The sequence below is a fragment of the Cuculus canorus genome, chromosome 17 (assembly GCF_017976375.1).
Source record: "Cuculus canorus isolate bCucCan1 chromosome 17, bCucCan1.pri, whole genome shotgun sequence".
NCBI classification, from domain to species: domain Eukaryota; kingdom Metazoa; phylum Chordata; class Aves; order Cuculiformes; family Cuculidae; genus Cuculus; species Cuculus canorus.
In genome coordinates this window covers 12962770-12985743 of record NC_071417.1, presented here as the reverse complement: position 1 = coordinate 12985743, position 22974 = coordinate 12962770, and the positions used below count along the sequence as shown (strand labels likewise).

The window sequence follows — 22974 nt, the reverse complement described above, 5'->3', positions numbered from 1 at the left end:
CAGAATCAACACTTGCTTTGGCAAAATCTTACAGCTGCGATGTATCCTAGTACAGAAACTGTTCCACAGCCGGTTATTAGTGTATCTTATCAACATAACCTGTGAGGGCCTCCAGAACACTGTGTGGTTATCAGGGAGATAACAGATGAAGACATTACTTCAACATGTTGGTAGCCTGAAAAGCTCTGATTCACATTCTGCGCTTCGTTTCTTCCTGCCTGTAATGCAGAACCCTGAGCAGCTACTGTACAGGTAGATGTTTCTTTTTCTACTATGACAGAGGGTTTGTTGGAGGCGCAGAGCACTCCGCAGCCCTCCCTGCACCCCCCAGGACAGCAGAGGGAGCCTCAGGCTCGCCTGGCCCGGCAGAGCAGCCCTCCCCTGTGCTCTGGGTGGGAAAGGAAGGAAGGAGCTGCCGCATTTTAACAAGGTCAAATCAGTGTACAGAACACTTTGTCCTCCTGCCTGACGCAACTAAGAAGCCTTAAGAACGAAACGCTGCAAGGATTCACTGCTGCACATCGCTGCCTCCACCGGAGCCGAGATGATTTCTGCCAAGTGACTCAAAACACGACTTTTAAAATCACGCACAAGCTGCCTAACCCCGCGCCTTCTTCGATTTTTTATGCTTATGTTTTTTTCACAGTTAGAACTGATTCTCTTATTGTGAAGAACTCGAATTAAAAAAGAAAAGGCACAATCGCACTCGTAAATCCCTAGGCACACTGCGGCTCGTGGCCCTAACAACTGATAACATTGGCTTTCAAACACTCCACAACGTCATGAACTCAACAGATGATCAAAAAAACAGACCGAATCTTCAGAATTAGCAAACCTGTGCTGTTTTGGGGGGCCGAGAGGGGAAGGAACCTGTGTTTACGTCTGAATAAACATAACAGCACACACCTACATCAGGTACATCAACAGCAGGGCAGTCAGCGCTGGGGCTGGGGGAAACAGGATGATGGGAAGGGGAGGCCAGGAGAGGGTAACTGAGGAGCCACCGCAGCTTTCAAGTTCAATTTGAGGGCCCTGCTTTCCAAATTTCTACAATGGTTTTACACTATACAGTACAGCAATACAAGGCATAACATGGAACAGAACTTTGCAGCACACAAAACCATTTTGTTCTCATACACTGACACTCGTTTATCCATGAAACTCCCTGACAAAATACTGGAAAGCCCACAAATAACCATGGATGCAACGGTCCAGATCCTGGAGGGGACAGCCAGCCACACACCACCAAGGCAATTCACAAGCCCTGCGGCGCAGCCTGTTTCTACACAAATGCCCTTCCCTGGTTTCAGCAGCAGTTCATTTCCTTGCAGACTTCAGAGAGAGTCAGGAAAAATACAGTTGGAAGAGACCTTAAGGGATCACATCCAGTCCAACTCCTGATTCAAAGCTGGGTCAGCTGCACCCTTATTCCTGAAACATATCAGACTAACCTGTTCTTTAAAACAAGCAACAAACAGCCATCCAGCAACTCCCCCATCTCCCTATTAATGGAAATTCTGTAACTTCCCACCAGCTAATTCTTTCCAGCACTCCATTATCCTTCCTCAGAGAAAGTTTTCCCTGGTGTCTAACCTCGTTTTGCTTTGCTCCAGCTCAGGTTCATTACATATTGATGGCAGACAAAAGATTATCCCTTTTCTCCTTTTATGTCTCTAGAAGACGCTTACACCGTGTCTCCTTCAAACTTCTCTTCTCCAGACTAAACAACCTCAATCCCTTCCATCTTTTCCCCTGGGTCCTGTTTGCAGAATCTATCATCATTCTCACCGCACTTTTCTGGACTCCATCCAATTTGTCCACATCTTTAACTGTTCAAACTGGACATGGTCCCACTATGACATTCCGACAAGTAGGAACTGAAGTAGTATCCGTGTGCCTCAGATTAATCCAGTTTGTGTGCCCCATTTACTGATTCTGAACTGCATGGTGTTTTCCCAATCCATTTCTTTAATTTTTAGAGGTCTTTTAAAATAGCGTATGACATCCTATAGAGGAGCCCTTTCACCTTTGCTGGAGAGCCATCCGTCTGACACAAGCCCATATTGCTTACATCAATAGCAGAAACCAAACAGAAACTGGGACTGCCAGATTGGACAATACGGACATTTTTTAGATATTAATAGTTTATAAATATTCTAAAATAGAATCTCCTTGTGATATTGTACAAGTCAACAGGGAACTGAAAATTTTAAAAATACGACAGCACATTAAAATACACATCAATACTTCAATAGATTATTTCGAAGTTGATGATCTTGATTTAGTTAGTGGCTAATAACATTTTTTCTTAATTGAACTATCAGTTGCCTTGAAAAACACTGTTCAAAGTGGATTTAAATCCCACTCTCTATATTATTAGCAGTATACACTGAAAACTTTGATTGTCTTCACATGCAGGCACTCTTTATGCACACATCAATCCAACAAGTATTTCCAGGGCAATAAAACCAAGGATGATTAGTTTTCTTAGGCTTCGCATCAGGACTGATCCTCATGATGTGACAGAACTATCCAATAAAGGCTAAGCTAGCTTGGGCCTTAACTAACACCCAACTGTGTCAGGCAAAGAGTAGCTACCATTTGCCAATTTTTATTACACCAACATGATCACTTAGTTAAGCGCTGTGTTTCTGGCTTTTTGTATAATGAGCCACATTCTCTTGCACGTTCACTGTACTCTTGTACCACAACACATCCACACTCTCCTCCCATCGGACACAAGAAGACCAACAGCAGGAAATCTGTCTAAAGCACTGCCAAAATCTGCCTCTCAGGCATAGATAATGTAGTTATAGAAAATGGAGCTTAACTGAATTCACAATTTTTTCTATAAAGATGTGTCTTCAGGGGTGTTTAAACCACTGGCCTCCCTTTATCACAGACCTTCAGAACAAGTCCTTTCCTAACTTTCAGTCTACTGGCTTGTATCTGCTACTGTTCCCGCACCGACTCTTCCCTTCATGTGAGCGACGCAATAGCGCCAGGCTGAGTCCATTGCTCACCCATAAGGGTCTGCTCTGGAGAAGTGGGTGGAGTGAGCGGCAGCCCACAGGTACTAGCAGGATCCTTCATGCTTCCAGGCCCCTGCTGTCCCACATTTATATGGCCTCCAGTACTGGCAGTGTTCTGTGACATCGGGATGTCACTCTGGGAGATGAGAACAAAGGCTGAAGGATAGACCATCCTTACACCACCTACAAAGAAACAGAAAATAACAGTTTTAAATATTCACTGCCCTAGCTGCTTCGACTTGTTTTCAATGTCAATTAGACAAAACTTATTATCCAAGATAAAAAGAGCTAAGGAATTCCACATACTAATGTACATCTAACCCCCTAGAACCAGAACAGAGCTGAAACAAGGAGCCTGATACTGTGAATAATAGCATGTGGGATACAGGGAGTACAGACGCTTGAGGCAAGATAACTAGTCAGATGTTCCAGTGTCAGGAGAGCTACAAGAGTATATAGGAAAATTATAACGGCTGTTGCTGATTAATTAGATTTTTATTTTTTAAAATCACGTGGAGGAAAATAACCCTTCAGGCAGAATACAGCAACTTACCAACAATGACTTCAACGGCCACAGGGAAATCACTGTCATAGCCCAGCTCTTCTTCCTCCTTCATCCCTTCTTTTTTCTTCAGCACCGTAGGGTAAAAATACTGCCATTCCTCCATCAATTTCCGAGTTGCTGGATCTGACATCTTATACGACTGGCCCGTCAGCGTTCCATTCAGACCATAGGGACTCACCAGAACTGCAAAGGAAGACACAACAGTCCCTGCAGCGTGGATGGCACGACCGTCTGCCAGCCGGGCTCTGCGCCCTCGCTGGAGGCACGGCTCCCTTCACACGCCGGTGTAAGGGTCTGTCTCCAGGGGAAAACTACTGCAAAACCAGAGGGCCGGGAATTTAAAGCTACGTCCTAGGGCACAGCTTCCTGCACAGCCATCCTACTCATCTCCAACGGGCCTTTTGGCAGTTTAGTTTAATAATTTCCACAATGAACCAATCTAAGTGTACTGAAACGGCACTCGCTGGGGCAAAGGGATGACCAGCGGCGGGAGGGCAGGTATGCAACAGCAGGATTTTACCAGGAACTTATGGCACTAGGAACTGCCCAGCATTAGAGAGGATGGAGACAACAATATATGAAAAAGATAACAGTCACAACAAATAAGAACTAGTTGCTCGACAACAGGTGTTTCCATTCAGACTCAATTTTGTGATTAGTCATATTTGATTTGAGGGAGTTAATGAATTTACCTCGCTGAAATAAAACCTTCCCCGATTTAAGTGTCTGAGTCACTGTCAAAACTTTACATTTAGTAACAAAACGCTTTTCAGTAAAGGTTCTATAAACTGACTGCTCTACAAATACTCTTTTCATAGTCTCTGGGTGTTTCTTCAATGAACGTTTAATTCTATGAAAAATTCTTGTTTTAATTGCTTTGAAATGATAACTTCAAACAGTAGCAAAGACAATGGAACTCAGTGACTGAAATACTCTTAAATTTTTTTTAGATGTAGAGCATTGCACCACAATTGCATCATGAATTTAATAACCCACTAGCTTAATTCTGTAAAACCCTGATTTCTTACACTGGTAAATAAACGGTCACAGATACTTCAAGTTTTTCATTGTTTCTGATAATTTTTCACAAACACATCCTTTTTTTCTATAAACAAAATAAAATATTTTACTCTCTATGAATGAAAATTACTCCTGAACTGGATAAGCTTAGTACCTGCATTGACATAGGACTGAAGTCACAGATCTGAGCTCACTGACCTAAACATTGTGTAAGAAAATCAAATCAGTGCACTCACTTTCTTCAATAACAAGGCTCTTAAAACGAAAATGATAAATAAAGAAATTAATCCCATGCAGGTACCTTTAAAACCAACACTAATCAATAGAAAGGTGAGGAAAACTCCCCCACCATTTATGGCTGGCTACAGTGCTGAAGCCCTAGACATTTTTTTCTCATGCCAACAGATCCTGAATCAAAATTTAACCCATTTGAAGAGTTACTTAATCTTACTGTATTCCCCTCTGAAGATAAGATCACCAGGAGCCAAGTCCCTGCCACCCAGCAGTGTGGTGGGGCAGGGACCAAGTGCCCAATAAAGCTCGCTTACCCTGGAACGGCGACGGCGAGGACTGGGCCATGTGGATATGCTCTTCATTGATCAGGTAGATTGGCTGGTGCTGAGCAATCTCCACACTTGTGCACACATTGCTTTCCCCATGAAGAAAGAACGTGAAGGCACAAGACAAATGTTCACTGGAGGAGGAGAGAGACAAATGAGAAACAGACTTATTAGCATGTTAATGAAGTCATAGGAGGTAGTGACTACATTGCCTTGAGGAGCAATATATGTACTCCTCTCGTCTGTCACTCGCGGCTGTTGCATATAGTGGTGGCTGCCCCATCCCTGGAGGGGTTCCAGGCCAGGTTGGATGGGGCTTGGAGCTCCTGATCCAGTGGGAGGTGTCCCTGCCCATGGCAGGGGGTGGAACTGGATGGGCTTTAAGGTCCCTTCACAAGCCAAACCACTCTATGGTACAGGTTCATTTATTGATCGATGACCACACACAACAGAATGACGTGTCACTGGACAACTATTTGACAATGTCAGCAGCTATCTCAAAGATTTGTTTTCCTGCTTGTTTCAGTTAATAAAATCATTACACACAAATGGGATTTTAACTAGGATTCAAGAAGTAAAATCAGGGGTATTCAGAAATTCTTCCAAATTCACTCTGCAGTGGATCCTAGCTGAAAAAGGAATAAGAAAAGGAATAGGAAAGCTCTTTATTAAACACCTCAGCAGAGCCTCCAGTACAGAAAATAAAAGCACACGAACATTACAGAAAGTTGACAATGGTCTAAGACGAACCACGGATTTGCCAATGATGCTTAACCTTAATTTGAAATGAGTGGTATTTAACGCATTCCCGCTTTATTCTACCCACAGACTGACCTCCCATCACAGCTAACTATTTGCTTAAATAGTCCTTGCCACAAAGCCGCAAGAAAACAAAACACATTTCATGCTTTTTATCATCGTTTTAATCAACTAAAATTCTACAGAGCTGAAGTGGTAATTTTGCAGTAATTTTTCTGTCCAACACAATAGCTGCACAGAGTTTTATAGCTGTTGGCTTTGGCTCTGGGCCAGCCATAATGCAACCAGTGTTTTAAAGATAGCTCTTAACTACCTTCACCAGGAGAAATAACACAGGCAACTACAGCAATTTCACTGTAGTATTTCAGTCAACCAACTGCTCTATTGCTGTCAGCTATTTTTAAACAAAGGCACTGACGCTCTAGAATAGGAAGCTGGTTTAATCCCACTAAACCTCTGAACAACTCTACACAGCGTGTCCTGTACTACAAGTCACTCCTCCACGAGCCTTAAATACTGCCACAAAACCCCAAGGGAAACGGTCAGCTGAGAAAAATCTGGAGAGAAAAGGCCACTTATAAGACAGATAGCAGCCAGACTTCCTTGGTGTTCTCACGCTGTACTCGGAAGCACTTTGCAGCAATCAGTGAATGACCTGAAATCAAAGCATTAATGAGATTTCCATTTTCGCAAGGGAAAGAAATTTCACTATCATCAGTGTTGCCTTTACCTGGGGGGAGGTACACTGGGCAAAACGGATGACAGAGTCCAGGTATTTCTACCCAGCTATTTTGCCCCAGGAAGAAGAAGAAATCAAATCATGTTAAAAGAAAAAATAGCAGAATGGATTTCTGTACATACCAGAAATACAGAAATAAAAGCAAAGCCTAACTATTTAATCAAAGCCTGTTGGTTTCCTACTAGGGTGACAGTCCTTAATAGAAAGAAGAAATATTAAATATTAATAAATAAAGAAAAGACGAGCAATCTGGCCCCAGATCAAGCGGGGATAATAATCTCTGTGAAGGTTCAGCACGTAGCAGGTCAGTCACTCTAAAGCAGGGAGCAAAGCTATTTGTAAAGCTGTCATTGTCAACTCCTGTCTTTAGGATATTGCACAGAAATCCTCCCAGTTCTGCATGTTCCCTACAGCGCGTGACTGAGAGTACTGCTTGTCTGCAATTGAACCAAAGGAAAATCAGCCTTTTGGAACCCATGGGGACTCTTGTCAAGGCTCCCGCAAAGTGGCCTTGCATGAACAAATCACACGTAATCTTACACAACATCCACAACTACCCATGAGCACTGTCAGAATAAGAAAAAGACCAAAATAAGAGTTTAAAAGACATAAGATTCATCTGGTTTTGCAGGGAAGGGAACACATGCTGGTAATTTTTTCAATGGAAAAGATATACAAATACAGCATCTGCCCATTTTACTTCCGTGCAAATATAACAAAAGTATAACAGTAATGAGTATTACTACTCATGACCAGCAATAAATACCTTACTAGTGAAAGATGGATCACTTCCTTACAGGAAAGCTGGAGAGGGGGTCTGGATCAGGGAGTACAGGGATAGGACGAGGGGAACGGTTTGAAGCTGAGAGAGGGAAGATTGAGATGAGATCTTAGGGAGAAATGTTTTGCTGTGAGGGTGGGGAGGCCCTGGCTCAGGGTGCCCAGAGCAGTGGTGGCTGCCCCATCCCTGGAGGGGTTCCAGGCCAGGTTGGATGGGGCTTGGAGCCTCTGATCCAGTGGGAGGTGTCCCTGCCCATGGCAGGGGCTGGAATTGGATGGACCTTTTGCTTCCTTCCAACCTAAACCATTCCATGAATCTATGACTTCTAGCACCAGATCCAAATCATGTTCAGCTACCAAGAAGCATCGAATCTCATTCCCTCCACTCCGTTTCTGCAGAGCAGAGCCAGCAGTCCCTGCCAGCAGCACGCACTCCCACCAGGGCTCCCCTCCCAGCGCCCCGCATGGGGAGGAACCCTTAGATAAATGCTGTGCTCCCTCAGCGCCAGAGCTGCAGCTATAAACTCAGCTTTTGAGACCAAGGATAATAAAGATCAAGGCCTGGGGACTTCCCACCCTCCGAATAAGCTCCTGGCAGCCCCTGAGAACAATGCTGACTGTAGTAACAAAGATGAATTTTATTTCGAGTGAGCGGCGTCAGTGCGCGGTGATGCAGGGCGCTCCGGCACGCACAGCCCAGCCGCTGACATTCCTGTCTCCAGTACTTTTCACACAATTCCTTACATACCAAGCTGCAGAAATCACTTACAAATGTGAGACAGATCTCCGAATAAAATTCCAGCAGACGAGAACTTGCCAAGCTGAAACCAGTCGCCTTCAGGAGCAGCCTGAGCACTCGGGATTTACGTTTAATAACTGTTTAGCGACAGCTCCACAGCATGTATCAAGACTTACACACTTCAAACTAAAGCTCTAAAACACAGAAACCGTTCAGGTCTTCGCCGGAGCCCTCCCACAGTGTTTTATCAACAGCCAGTTTTCTTAACAGCTCCACTACTCTTTGTGCTAACAAAGGCACTGTAAAAGAGCTACAGACAAAACACAGATCAGACCAGGGTTCTACAAACATCCAGCACCATGTTCAGACTGGGGGTTTCTATTTATTTACATTTATTTCAACCTAGTTCAAAACCCAAAGCTGACAGCCTTTGAGAACCCACTCCACGATCTCTCCAGGTTTTTAAACTCACTTATTCTTGTACTGTTTCTTATCTCCTTGACATTCAAAACATCAGATGCCTCCAGGGAGCCATGGGAAATGGTTTCCAAACTATTCCCCTACTCTACAAAGTCTGCTGGAATACCCTGAGCTGTCAACTCAGACTTGTGCAGAAAAGTGCATTAATAAGAATACTGGCAATTTTTAATAGCTGTGCTGTACAGTTACTTTGCTGATACTAATGAACTAACTAGCTTTAGAATCACGCTTATCAAGCCTGTACTACTACCCAGAGGAGCTGAAGAAGAGACAATGGATCTGGAGGTGACCGTGCGAAAGCAAGGTAACCCCCAGAGCAGCCACCAGGCACCCCGGTCCTGAGCAGGGAGGACAACATGCCATATATTCCCCAGAAGTTCCAAATCACAAACCTGCGTCAAACTGAAAGATCTAATGCACAAAAATACTAAAGTTGGGAGCATTTTCAATTATTTATTACTTCGGTGTATATAAAGTGAAAAGGCTTAGCAATGCACCCATGAACTTAGTACGAAACACACTTCAGGGGGATTCATCCGGCTACCCACTCTTAGGGTCTGAGATGTTTAAATGCTTTCTTTCTGTGTTTCTTTTTCTTTTTCCAGGCATACAAACTGCCACTGGAGACAACGGTGTAGTGGCAGCATTTTTCCATCACAAAATTTCATCATGAATTAAGTCAGATCTGTTATTTTCATCCTATTTTATAAAAATCACAATCACTTCAAAAGAAAGCCAAACTGCACCGGTACTCTCGCCGCACTGTGCAGGAACTGTTGTCTCCTTTTCAGTTACCTTTTTGGAAAGCTCTCTCCTTCACAGGTGACTGATGGCTCCCTCAGGATGTCATCTTCCCAAATAGAATATATTTGAAACATATGTTATTTCCAACTATTGCTGTGTTAACGCCGAGGTGTGAGCAATGCTGAGCACTGTGGCCTTAAGCCACGAGAAGACCTGAGCCTGTCCTTTCAAGAACAGTTCCACTATACTGACAGAGACTTCTGTGCTAAAATTAGAAAAATTGTTTAAATAAAAGGCTTCTATTAAGAGAAATACAAAGAAAGCAAAAAAAATAATCACTGTTCCGTTACACAGTGACAAATATCCAGTGCCATTTCCTTTAATTTAATTTTTAATATCTTCTTTATGGTTAGATCTCTACCTTTTAATAGCAAGATAATCAGTAAGGAAAAGCACAAAAAAAGAAACAGCAATGCCATACACTATTTTGTAACAAAACAAAAGATTTAAGTCCTCCTAAGTATTACAGTATTTTTCCCCCCCCCAAATCCAGAAAAATCTTCACATGAAGAGTATTTACATTAACCGAACTTTCAGTTTAGCACCTAATCACCAGCACCTACCACCAATTCCCTTTCAGATGTTTCGTCTGGCGTTGCTGTTACCTTAAATAACCTCTGAGATGCCTAAAAACGCAGCTGAATCCCTTGTCAATGCAATGTTTAGGACCTCCCACAATCTTTATGAATGCCAATCCCTTGGTTACTATAAATGATTTAAAGGAAATAACATTATGTTAAATTTAGTTATATATATAAATCAGATGAGGATTATGAAAACACGACTAGATTTAAACCACACAACATTGGCAGAGAAAGGAGAACATCTGATGGATTTACGTATTTTTTCGATCTGTTATTAGGTTTATATAAATACGCAACGGAAACCGTGCTAGTCTGCATTCCAACTTTAAAGAGATGGTTTCCACACAAACAACCTCAATGAATTAATGCCAGGGTACAGTAATTCATGGCTGAGTTCTGACTTTATATACGAAACGTACGGTTGCGTACAAACACAAACTGTACCTCATACCAGATTTCAGAATACCTCATTTTGGGTGAGAAATGAGGAAATCAATGACTTTAGGAAAATAATAATAAAAAACCACCAATAACAATTACTTCTTTGGGATTTGGGGGGCACCAAGAGGAATCTACAAAAAAAATCTTAGAAGAACACCATGATTTTTTTCCTTATTAGAGGAATATTCCAAAAATAGCTTTATGATATGATTTTTATCATTATTATTGTAATGATTTGAAATCACTCCCTGAAAAGTGCTTTGATATTCCACGAAGCCCTTGCTGCTGGCCAGTTCCGAGCTGGGTTTCACCCCAGACACTGCAACTCACCTTCCCACCCAGAACCGCAGCGGGAAACGGATGACAATGCTGAAGGTGACTTAGAAGAACGTGGCGAAAGTGTGAAAATTCTATATTTGCAAACATTCATCCTGTTTTTAGAACAATCTCAAGAATGAGAATTTAAAAAACCATTTCTTACTCTACAGACGAGTTTGAGCTCCCTTTCCGTGCCACCAGGCTGCTGGCCATCTCCGGTTTCTCTCCTTTGTTTTATACTCAACTGTCTGTAAAGCCACTGATTGTGTATAATTAGTTGTATTTTCTTACCAATACATTGTACTGCTGCTCTAATTCCCCTCAAAATTAGGGTTGGGAACTGAAAGCCCTCAACGCACGGTTACTCCAAAACAGCTTTATCACATCTGCTCTTGGAAGAGACGCAGCAGCGAGGGACAAACACCAGTAGGACTATCACTTGTTTGATGGGGACTGTAAAAAAAAGAGGGGTTGAAAAGGCTCTGCAAAGGTTTGGAACATAACAGTAGTGAGAGTATAGGAAAATTATTTCCTTTACATTTGTCTGAAGCAGCAGGGCAGTTTTTATCAGGTCCCAGCGGGGGCAGGCCCGGGCAGGAGATGGCAGCACCTGGACACACCTACAGCCAGCAGCGCTCTTGAAGAGGCGAGAGTACATTAATATTAATATGAAAATTACCACTTTTTAAATAATGTGGAATTAAATATCCTCGGTGAAGTTTGACTTTGAACAAGCTCCCACAACAACCTCAAACAATGTAATGGGAAGAGAGAAGAAAGGCCTCTGCTTCGTCTTTAGGGAACTCAGACCTTCTGTTGGAATGCATTCTCCTGAAGCGAGGGAAGCCTCAGCGCCCAGAGCTCCAGCTCGTTCCTCTAGCACATACAATGGTCTGATTTAGGAACCGGTACTAGAGGGGCCTGTCGGGCAGCAGCTGTGTGAGCAGAGAAAGCTCCTTCACAGATACCAAGAGAGCAGAAGAGGCTTCATCTCCAGCAGCAAATAAAAAAGACCAGAGCACATATTCTGGCCCTTAGGGGAAACAGTAAAACCTCTTCATCCCCAGAAGGGAGGCATTGTCCACACTGCTTTATGGGAAGCGGCCCTTGGCTGTGCCCTGCTCACCTCTCCCGGGCATTGCCTGGGAAGAGCGGTAGCTGCCGCCGCTCAGCGCCAAGCAGGGAGCACGCAGCAGCACGGCAGCCTGGAAGAGAGCACAGCAGCTCTTGAGAGCGTGACCTGCCCGGTCCAGCCACCAGGGTAGATACAGTCTGAGAGGCAAAACGTCTCTGTGGTGTTTCTCAGGCTTGCAAGTAACCCATAACCTACCCCCTGCCTCCCAGATGGACTCTGAATATTGCCCAAGCAAAGACAAAGCTACTCAGAAGCACAACTTCAGTAGTTTGCAATACAGAATCACAGAATCATGGTATAATTAGGAACAGTTTTTGCAAAAACCACAACTAAACCGAAAAGGAAAGCGCTTCCAGACGCAAGGCAATTCCAGAGTTTTCTGGGTACAACAGCCTTCCAAACAACTGGCGTGAGCACAAAGCTGACCCCGTTTCTATGGCCCATGCTCCAAGATGTGAAACAGCACCCAGAGCCTATTTCATGCTCTCTTACTCCATCTTAACCCCTGGTAACCAAAGACTGGCGGCCCAGCTGCTCCCCACACGCGCAGCGCGTTAGGGTGGAGAGGAGGCCACAGCACTGACTGCTCCCTTCAGCTGAAGCCACGTGTTGCAGCCCCTTCACTGCGTGCCCCTTTCCACGACACGCGCTGGTGTCTCACCAACAACGGGAACTGATACTGGGAAAAAACATATCCAGGAATCTCCCAGTGTAGCTGCTTTCTGTAGCTGCTTCTGCCCGAAGCCGCATATTATTGTAAGTCAGAGATGAGAATATAGGAGTTTAAGCCGCAGATTAAATCCTATTGCTTTGGTAATTACTCCTTGTCTTGTTCTTTTGTTGTCTCTTTCTCAAAGAGAGAGGAGAGAACCCCCAGTTTCCAGAACGACCCAGGTCATTTTTTCACACTGTCTCCCATACGCTGTTGGATTTTATTTTTTTAATGTCTGAGATGCGCGCACAGGAGCTCAGTATAAATATTAATTCTCTCTAGTGCTTTTCCAGCGGTGGAGTACAGCACTGAGGTAACAGTTTCACAATGCAGCAAGCATTTAGATAACATTATCTAAACACGTTCTGTATTACAGACTTATTATCTCAACACGTTCTCAGTTGTCACCAACAAAACCTCTTGCCAAGGCTAATACATGCCTCGCTGTGGAGATTCCCTCCCCGATCCCATCTCTAACAGCCTTCAATTGTCACTGCATGCGCGGGATGACCTGCCAGCCCGGAGGGATCCTGCGGTTTGTACACCAAATGGATATGTCAGTGTGCAGCACGACAGGGCTAACGGCAGCGCGAACACCTCCGAGGCGCCAAGGGGAGCTGCTGCACGGCCCCTTAGCTAACATTTTGAGGAGTAATTATCTTGTCGCGTCTCTAAGTGCAAACCCCTCTTCAAGCCTCTGCTGGAGGAAAGGTCCTGCCCAACGCACGCAGCCTTTAATACAAACAATGCAAACACAGCACAGACTGTTCTGCGTTCCCTGCACCGGCTGTTCATGTGTCTGACATTGAGATCGTTAACACCTAAGCGCTGCACGCTGAACATGGAAATGTATTGATTTATTACTAGCTGCATATGTGTGTGTAACGTAGCTTGTCAAAACGCACTGCTCTCATCTACAATTTGCCTCTCATTATTTCAGAGGAACTGAAATAATTCCTAGACTGTTGATGGCTGCTAAAGAAATAATCCAAACTAACGCAATATCCCTGAATAATTAAATTAGGCAGCAGGCTGCCATGACCACTGCTATGTATTTCCTTTCTCTACATCCAAGGACAAATCTGTTTCTTCCTATCAGGCAACACGGAGTAAGAAGGAAGGGTGAAAGACCCTGGATGAAGGATAAGGTTTATCCTTGTATCACATAGGCATAAATATGGGACAATGACAGAAGGCATGAAATGGTTGGTCAATAGATCTGCCAATATAACAATTAACCAGTGAAAAGCAGAGTATGGCAACGCAGATTATTTTAGTTAACACTTCATAACTATAAGTGCAATCCATTCAAAACAACTTCAATGATTCCTGCTCTGTGACTGGGACAGGATTCCTCTCTGGACCACAATGCCACTTGCAGACCCAACTGCAGGAATCCAAACAGTACCACTGGAGAGGTGACAATCATGTGCATCTTCCTACTAATACTTAAAAACTAGGAACATTTAAAGCACTTCAGGTTAGAAAATACACTGCCTGCAGATAAGAAGATCAGATAAACAGAGAAATAGTTTCCCTCTAACAGAAATTCAGATCACGTAAAAAATCCATATGCTAAATTATGATTTTTTAATAAAACCCAGTTTTCACTAAATTTAATCAACACCAGGCAAAATTGACAGGAAAAAAAGAGGTCACACTGATCTATCAAATCAAGCTTCTGCAAAGAAATCACAGACAACATCCCCCGCTCAGCAGCAGGTGACGCAGTCAGCAATACACCACAACGTAGTGCTTGAGGCACTAATGGCTATCGAATGCATTTATTTTTTACATTCGTGCTACACTTCAGAATAGTGCTGATTTAGAACTACAGCTATTTGGAATTATTTTACATGTCAGTAACAAAAAATTATGCTAAAAGTCTGTCACAGTCATTCTGAATATAAATTCATTGTGAGAGGAGCCTGGATCTTGCCCTGTTTAGGAAACATGGGAGCTGTTGTCACCACATTTCTACTGTAATACAGGATATGGTCTTTAAAACATAAAAGCACACACACACAAAAAAGAACCATAAAGGTTATTAAAGGCATGTTCAGGTTAATATGTGAATTAGCACATATTTTTCACTGGATATCCTGAGCTGCTTCGGATAAATGTCCTTAACCACCATCAGGAACAGTCTCTTATCTGCACCAGTACTACCAGTTATTCTAAAAACAACAGCAACAGCTGGTAATAACTGCACAATGAAAGATAATTAACTAGAAAATGGTCAGACTGAAAGCAATCTTTCTTGCTTTAGCATACTCCAAATACCGACATCGGGAACAATTGCATCTAAAACTCCTAAAGCCACCGCTGTCACCAGCCTTCTGCCACCACTCTCCTTGGCTGAATCACCATCATGTTTTGACAGGGTTTGAAACTGACTCCTTTGGAAAACTCATTTCCACAGAAGAGCGAATCCTCTATGAAAGAGGAATGCAGCCAGATAAGCAAATACATTCCAAGCGACACATAATATTCACAGCACATGAATAAGTTACATGTGAAGTTACACGTGGTATCTCCAGAAACGTACAAAAAGTCCTCCTTTCCTGTACAATTTATTAAATACCATACAGGTAAAAAATTACCTCAGAACTGTCATGAACAGTTGTGCTCTATGGATCAGGACTGCAAAAAATCTTTTTGCATATTAATAACTCCAAACTGAGGAACAAGCCTGACTGGCACTGAGGGATGTTTGCCAACTAACTACTCCATTTTTTTCAGCCTAAGGCATAAACTGACCTTTTCTTAACAGCTCCGTACTGCAAAGTTTAAACCTTGGGTCTCTCTGAATTTCAGCTTTCCTTGGTAATTCCATCGCAGATGCTGCAGCTACCCATTCCTTCGTCTGATAAAAGGAGCTGTACTACAATCCCTGACGGGCACACTTGCACAGGAATTCATCTGGGGGTCACGGACCCACCAGTAGCTGAAGATCTGGAAAAAGGAGAAGTCCCCTTACCCTCCTAAAAAGATGCTTTCAGCAGATGTAAGGTGGGTAGAATCATAGAATCACAGAATGGTTTGGGTTGGAAGGGACCTTAAAGCCCATCCAGTTCCCCCCCTGCCATGGGCAGGGACACCTCCCACTGGATCAGAGGCTCCAAGCCCCATCCAACCTGGCCTGGAACCCCTCCAGCGATGGGGCAGCCACCGCTGCTCTGGGCAACCTGGGCCAGGGCCTCCCCACTCTTTCACTTAAGATTTTTTTCCTAATGTCTAATCTCAACCTCTCCGATGCAACTTAAGGCCATTTCCTCTCATCCTGTTACTTGTTACTTGGGAGACAAAAGGCTGATCCACATAAACCCTAAAAAAGGGCTCAAAAATAATGAAACCTGAGATCTTGTAAGACAAATGTTTCTTGTAATGACGGGACCTAAAAGGCACAGTCTTTCCTTTCACTGCTTTTGGACTCACTGAAGAAGCACCGTCAAGGCGATACTGATCCAGAGCCATTCACAAGTTAACAGACACCATAATTAATTTGCTGTTTCTCAATTTAAATCACTTTTTTGTTCAGCCGCAAAGACGCTCACCAGACATGCACGCAGGCTCTGTCACCGCAGTGAAGGTCCCAGACCACAAACACACAGCATGCTTTTGACGTATAAGTTACAAAAATAAAAACACAGCACATGAAATGCCACTCCTCCTCCCAGCAAGGCCCCTCAACGCACACTTGTTTTTGCTGTCTGTTAATGTAGGTTAATGCATCCTCCCTTCCTCACCCCCACGAAAGCTGAATGCTATTACCCAAAGAGGCATTATATTAGATTAAGGGCATCCAGAACGGATATTGCTGAAAAAACCACAGCAAACTGGAAGGGAAAGAAGGGACATAAGCCCATACTTGTCATTAATCCACCGAAGATGAAATTACATTTATCAGTTTCATTCACAAAGCAAGTACATCAACAGGGGAAACTTGGGTTACTTAGTTTCTTCAGCACAGAAAAAAAAAAAAAAAGAGGAAGAATACTCTTCAAATTTAAAACCTATTAATGCAGTTTCGATTTGGACTTTCAAACAGCTGCTTCCCATGGGCACTTTAAGGGAAAAACAGCAGTAAAAACGCAATATAATGAAATTTATGTCATAGGTTCGTAGAACCTTAAAAATATCCAAAGTCACCAATATCAAACCCAGGTACCCATTTTCCAGTACGAGCCAATTTTTAGTTCCTCTGGCAGGTGAACTTCGGGGCTGGGAGTTCTCCGGGGAAGAAGCAGCCACGCTCTTAGAACACGCAAGCCAAGTAACTTCTGACTATCTTAGATCGGTTTGAAAATGACAATGGGAAAACAGGATTTACAAGGGCTGGAAGACGTGATTTCCCTCTATGTTCGTTTCTCCCCCAAATTCAATCTTCTGATACCTTAATGTGATTATACACCTACGGTAAGAACCCTGTTTTTAAACTACAGAACATGAAGGGATATGAATTTTGATGCAGAACTTCAATATTCCTAGGACTTGCAGCTGAACTCATATTTGGCACTGCCATAAAACAAATGCCTTTTTTTGTCCCCAAGAAGGGAAAAAACTCAACTCTACCTTGACTGTACTGAAAAAAACCCAAACAAACAAAAACCCACAAAGCAAAGCATCCAAATCTCTCTACATTTCTACACCTTGCTCAAGTACCAAGGACTAAGCGTATAACGTCCTTCACACTTCCATTGAGGAGCACAAGGTTTAATGAGTTACACAGAATTGACTAAAATTTATAAGGGACCTGAATGCATTCATTTTACAGCATGGTTTCAGAGAGAATTTGTAATCCTTTGCTGTAGTGTCTGTAGAACAGAGCGTAAGAGATGCCAATACCTACTAACACACATTTAAATTCGTGCTGTGAGCCTGCTACCAGCTGTCCTTTAGGAGGATGGTTGCACAAAATTATTTCACATGCGCCCATTATGCAGTATGATCACAACTCACGGAATAAATTTTATGATCCAAAACAGTATTAAGCATCATGTAGAAAATACTAAAACCATGAAAAATGCATTAATTTATTCATTGCCATGCATTTGTGATCTTTCCACTTCCAGAGTACAGTTTAATTGACTAGTTTAGAGACCAATTAATCCCTTTACATTTAAGTCAATCACTGAATCCTCTCCAAATAATTTAGCTTCTACACACTGCCTCCTGTTTGATGTCCCTGGAGAGGGAATGCGGTTGAAACAGGTGGCACACAAATCACGTTCAGCAACAGAGAAAGCTCTGCATTAGCAGGGATATGAAGTATTGAAAATAAAGACTCACAATTGAGTCAATGAGATTCACTCTCCATTCTCCAGCTCTGAATGTTTTCTTTCTTCAAAATGACAACTGCAGGTCCCAGACAATTATGTTCATTTTTATTAGTTTCTAGTCCTGAATTCCTGTCTTCTCTCCACAAAGTTTTAACAGCTTTTTTGTATGTCACCTTAGTCTTCTGCTCTTCTGTCTTTTGTACCTTAATGTAAGTTAATGCTAAGCTGGCCTGAATTAATTCTGGAAGATAATGTCTTGTTTACTCTCTCATTTCCTGACTTGAAAGCCCAAAACGCTATGTTCTGTAATAACCATCTTCCTTCTAGGATTACCCCTCTACCACTGGGATTTCATTTCTTCTTGACAAGCACACACTCCTACTTTAACAAATTAAATCACACTGTATCGCTTCACAAAGACAATACCTTAATTTCTTCGTGAGGTACTAGAAAATAACGTAGTGTCAAAGATAGCGAGAGCTGGATCTGTCAGCCAAGAAAATCATTACTCAGGTGGGTAACAGAGGAGACGGACATCATCCTAAACCAGTAAACTCCAGCAACACAGTCTCAGAAGGGGAAAGAATAATTGAAAATTATTCTTAATATTCTTAATTCTGTTAAATTAATATTCTTAATTCTGTTAAAACCCCTCACAATCTCACCAATCTTAGACCTGGATAGGACTTTCCCACAAAATAATGCTTTGAAGGGTATCAGGACAAACACGGGACTGGTCTATTTAAACAAAACAGTAAAACTGAAATTGAGTCAGAGTTCACCTTTCGTATAAGCTGCCCAAACAAAAATTTGAAAAGAAAAATTATTTCAAATAAAAAATGGTCAAAAGCACCTCCTGAAACCACATGATGCTCAAATGAATGGAAGGTAAAGGAAATCATTACTTTTGCACATGAGTCCAAGATCTGGTGTGTTTTAATCATTTATGCAGACATACGATAAACAAATTATCTAAAAACTAAAGAAAGTGTGTTCCAAGAACACAATTCAAGAAAATCACATGGGAAGGAAAAACAATTATTCTCTCTCACTAAAGGCAAGATTTCTTGTTTTCAGTTCCACCAAGTAATCCTAGAATATAAATTATTTCCTCCTCTGTTTTTCCCTTGAATTAGAACAAGCTTCTGTCTGAAACTGCTGCTATAATGCAATAAAAAACCCCAGCAGCACACACAACAACATTTCTGCGGCGAGGAGTATTTTCTGCAAATGCCTGGCATACCGAGGCTGTGCCTTCGCAAGGCTGGAACGACAACGAGCGCTGCGGAGCATGCTGAGCCAGAGAGCTCTCGGGAACAGCACCCCTGCCCGCTGGCACCCTCGGAAGCAGAATGACCACTGCAGGATGGGAACCGCTATCGTTTATCCATGCTCAGCTTTTGGTCGTGATAGGCAGCGACCGGTTTCTCCGTCCTGAAGCGTACGACAGAGCTCTGCACGCCCGCAGAAGGCTTTGGGCTCTTCAAACCCTGCGCCTTGGCCTACATCGCGCCCAGAGTGCTGACTCAGGATCCCTGCCAGCGCAAACAATCCCTCCGGCAGGAATGTGCTGCAGCATCACTTTTGCACTGAATTCTCACCCACGGAGAGAAATGAAATGGTTGAAACTTCAGGCCAGTTCTGTGACGCTGGCTATTGCGACGGCACGTCTTTGTTTGCCAGTGAGAAACAAAGCTGGTCGGAATTACTTCGATCCAAAAAGGGAAACGAAATTTAAACGACTCTAAGTGCTATCTTAGCTTATTAGTTACCACGCAGAAAGCACACCCTCTTGTGAGCATACAGGCATTGTGTGCAGACCTAGAAACACGAATCCTGGGCTCCAGTGGACAATGTGAACCCACACAGAAGCAGCACATGGGGAAAAGAGATGCAGATCGCCCTGATCTCCAAACCAGTCCCACCAGACAAAGCACCGAGAGGGAATCCAGACAAAGGCAGAGCTGCATAACCCATACCATACTTTCGAGAGTACCAGCTCTCGAAAGGTGAAGCAGCCGTACACACACCGCTGAAGGGTTCAGATCGTACAAGGTTCACAACACTTCCCTGAAAACCCCTAAGACTTCATTATTTCTGACAGGTCACTGAGATCTGGCAAGACTTTCCCCAGGGTCAGAAACATTCTCTTCATGCTTTCAATTAAATACTGTTAAATTTTGACTGAATTACAGAGTGAAGAAAAAATAAATAATGACTTCCTAGTCCTGGTTCCTCCTCCCCCCAGCTGGTAACCTGACAGCCTGCCAAAATTCCTGAACATTTAACCCAAGTGCATGCTACAGCTATTACCGTTACCATCCTATCCTGAAAAATCCAGGAACAGAGGAAACACAGGTGGTACCAGCAAAGGCGGGAGAAGAGAAATGATTTAGACTGAAATCCCACTGGTATCCTGCAGTATAGTCTGCAGCTTCAGGATCCAAGTTTAGCCTACAGAAAATGACTCACACCATCATTAATAAACAGAACAAAAAGAAAAGAAACTGCACATCTATTTCCTCTACTGTTGTTTTTTAAGCTTATCACTTTTGCAAGTCGCATTAAGCAATGCCTCATCAGCTATAGCACACATACAGTTATTCAGAGGCTATTTAGACCCCAAGGAACCAACTTCCAATCCACACTGCTGCTCTGACAGAGCCTGTCTCACCTTTATCTAACGCGAGGCTGGTTGTTGCGATGTACACCCTCGGGCAAAGGCTGACACGGTGTGTTTTATACTACCGTGACTGGCTACTGCACAGGAGCTCAGGATGAGCAAGGCAACCTGGGAATACTTTTCTTTGTTAGTAGTTTAGAATTCATGGAATAGTTCAGGAATCACTCCTGTTGGAATTGGAAATAACAATAATGGAAATAAGACTTTGAAGGGAACGGCCAAAGATCATCCCTACCACGAAACTCTCCCCCAGCATTAGCAAGCAGCTCTGTTGTCCCTTCAAACTTTCTCTCTGTTTGGCACACCTTTCCCTCTGCGGTGTGGACAATTCTTTGCAATGCATAGCCTCCAGACCATAACTCGGTCTGCTCTCCAGAGCTATCTATCAGCCTGAGCTGTCTGGATCCACCACCTCGAGCAGTACGGTACAGCATACGTTCTCTCTCCTGGTACCTTCTGCTCCAAGGGAAGGAGAGCTCACCGCAGACAACTGAAACTTTGCTGGAACACCAAACTCCTCTTTTTTTACCCCTGACATCTGAAAAGAGGCAGAGTCTTCACAACGTTGTGTTTACATGCCCTATGAAGGAGGAAGTTGCTTCCTTTTGAAAATACTCTGCTAAATGGCAGGATTGTTCATCAGTCTGATTTCTATCAGGAAACAGGAGAAGGTTTGGGAAGACAGGAGCACAAAAGGCTGCGCACTCTTAACACTGTTCCCGCCGAGACGTCAGGCTTCCATCCCGCACTTTAACAGCTGTCTGCATACAGACCTTTATCGAGCTCCTTTGTTTTAACACAACCGGCTACTGTGTGAGATACACCCAACTCTTCTAGAAAAAAAGGACATGTAAATACATGTGAGCAGGAGCGCCAAGAGGAAAGTCAGAGTGAAGGTTATAACACGGGGTATTTTATGTGGAATACCTTGGCAATTGTGAGATTGGAACTGAATGAAAGGAGTAGAGAACATGCAAATTACTTCACTTTTTCCTTTAGGGCATATGTTTTCCTCAATACAGAGGCTACCCACACAATTTACTATCAGAAAAACACAAGCCTCCTTTGATGACGCTTAGTGACCTATCAACAAATTCCGGTGTACAACGAGTCTGTTTTCAGGTGTTAAAGAAGGTCTTGAGATATTTACAGACGGCAACAGATACACTGCACAAAAAGGCACGACTGAGTTCCCTTGTTCTGTCTTAAAACTTTTCTGACCTTTCTGTCACAAAAGTGGCAGAGCTGACCCCTGGATTGTCCTTAGCAATAGAACAGCAGAAAGGTTACATCCACGCTTGCATTTCATTCCAGAATTCAAGTCTAAAACGTACGAGGTACTTGTTGGCAGAAAACCAGTACAGAATGGAGCCACACAATGTCATTTAAAAATATCTGCAAATTCTGTCTCAGCTGGAGGGAAAGCAGCAATGCTGCCCTCGTGACATCACACCTGCATCTTTACTACTTAAACCTCGTTACCATAGCAACTGCTGGGTCCCAGTGCCGCTCTCCACAGCCGCTAACTGGGAATGAAGAAGAAATCTTATTTCAAAAGGGTTAAACAAAGGCCCTTTGCTCTCTCGGAGTGCTTTTGTTTTGTCGCCATGGATTCACACACCTCGCAGTAGCACACCTGAATTCCAGAGAATGCACTAGGATTTACAATCACATCCTATCCAAGAAGAGAAAAACGGGTACAGATGGACGTGGCTTTATTTTTAGGCAGGGTGCCTACAATTCCTGTGAGAAAATCCAATGCCTGGAAAGCAGCGCTGCTGAGAAAACCTCACCGTGGGGGAATGCAGTGCAGCTATCCCTCGGGTGTAGAGAAGGCTTTGAGTCAGAGCTCCTCGATAAATAAATCCTTTCATTTTTCCATGTATTTCAGGACAGCTGAAATAAGTGCAGCGAGTACCTGGGACTGTAACTCTGACAAGAGCCAGCCCAGAGGTGGCACCAGCAAGGGGAAAGCACGGCGCAAACTCCAGCTGCCAGCACTGCTCGGTTTTCTCGTGGAGTGACTCAGATAGTAAACAAGAAATGCGCACATGTGCTTCAATTCTACAGCATGCCATGTTACCCCTGACAGATGAAGGAACTGTATCAGCCATGACCTGAAAATATGCTGATGAGTGTCATTATCTGCTACAAGTGATCCTGAGTCCGATTCCAGGAACTACCGTCAGTCACAAAGTCCCTATTAGAACAAGCGGCTTTTTTACCGAGGCTGCAATTCTTGAAAATCCTTATGCTTGGTTTTTTTTTGAGAAACAAGCATTTGCCTTCTGCACACAGCTAAAAGACTCCTCTATTCCGATGGTTTAGTTTTACCAGTATG

At 43.2% G+C, this 22974-nt stretch overlaps 1 protein-coding gene across 1 annotated transcript in view; it reads right to left on the bottom strand.

Annotated features, from left to right (window-relative positions):
- Positions 1-22974, bottom strand: part of MED13L (mediator complex subunit 13L) — a 162068-nt gene that overhangs the window by 43542 nt on the left and 95552 nt on the right. Inside the window, exons 5-7 of the mRNA XM_054082327.1 lie at positions 5166-5311; positions 3586-3780; positions 3024-3215 (exon numbers count right to left, since the gene is read on the bottom strand). Of these exons, the coding sequence (XP_053938302.1) occupies positions 3024-3215; positions 3586-3780; positions 5166-5311 (533 nt within the window). The remainder of the gene's footprint in view (positions 1-3023; positions 3216-3585; positions 3781-5165; positions 5312-22974) is intronic.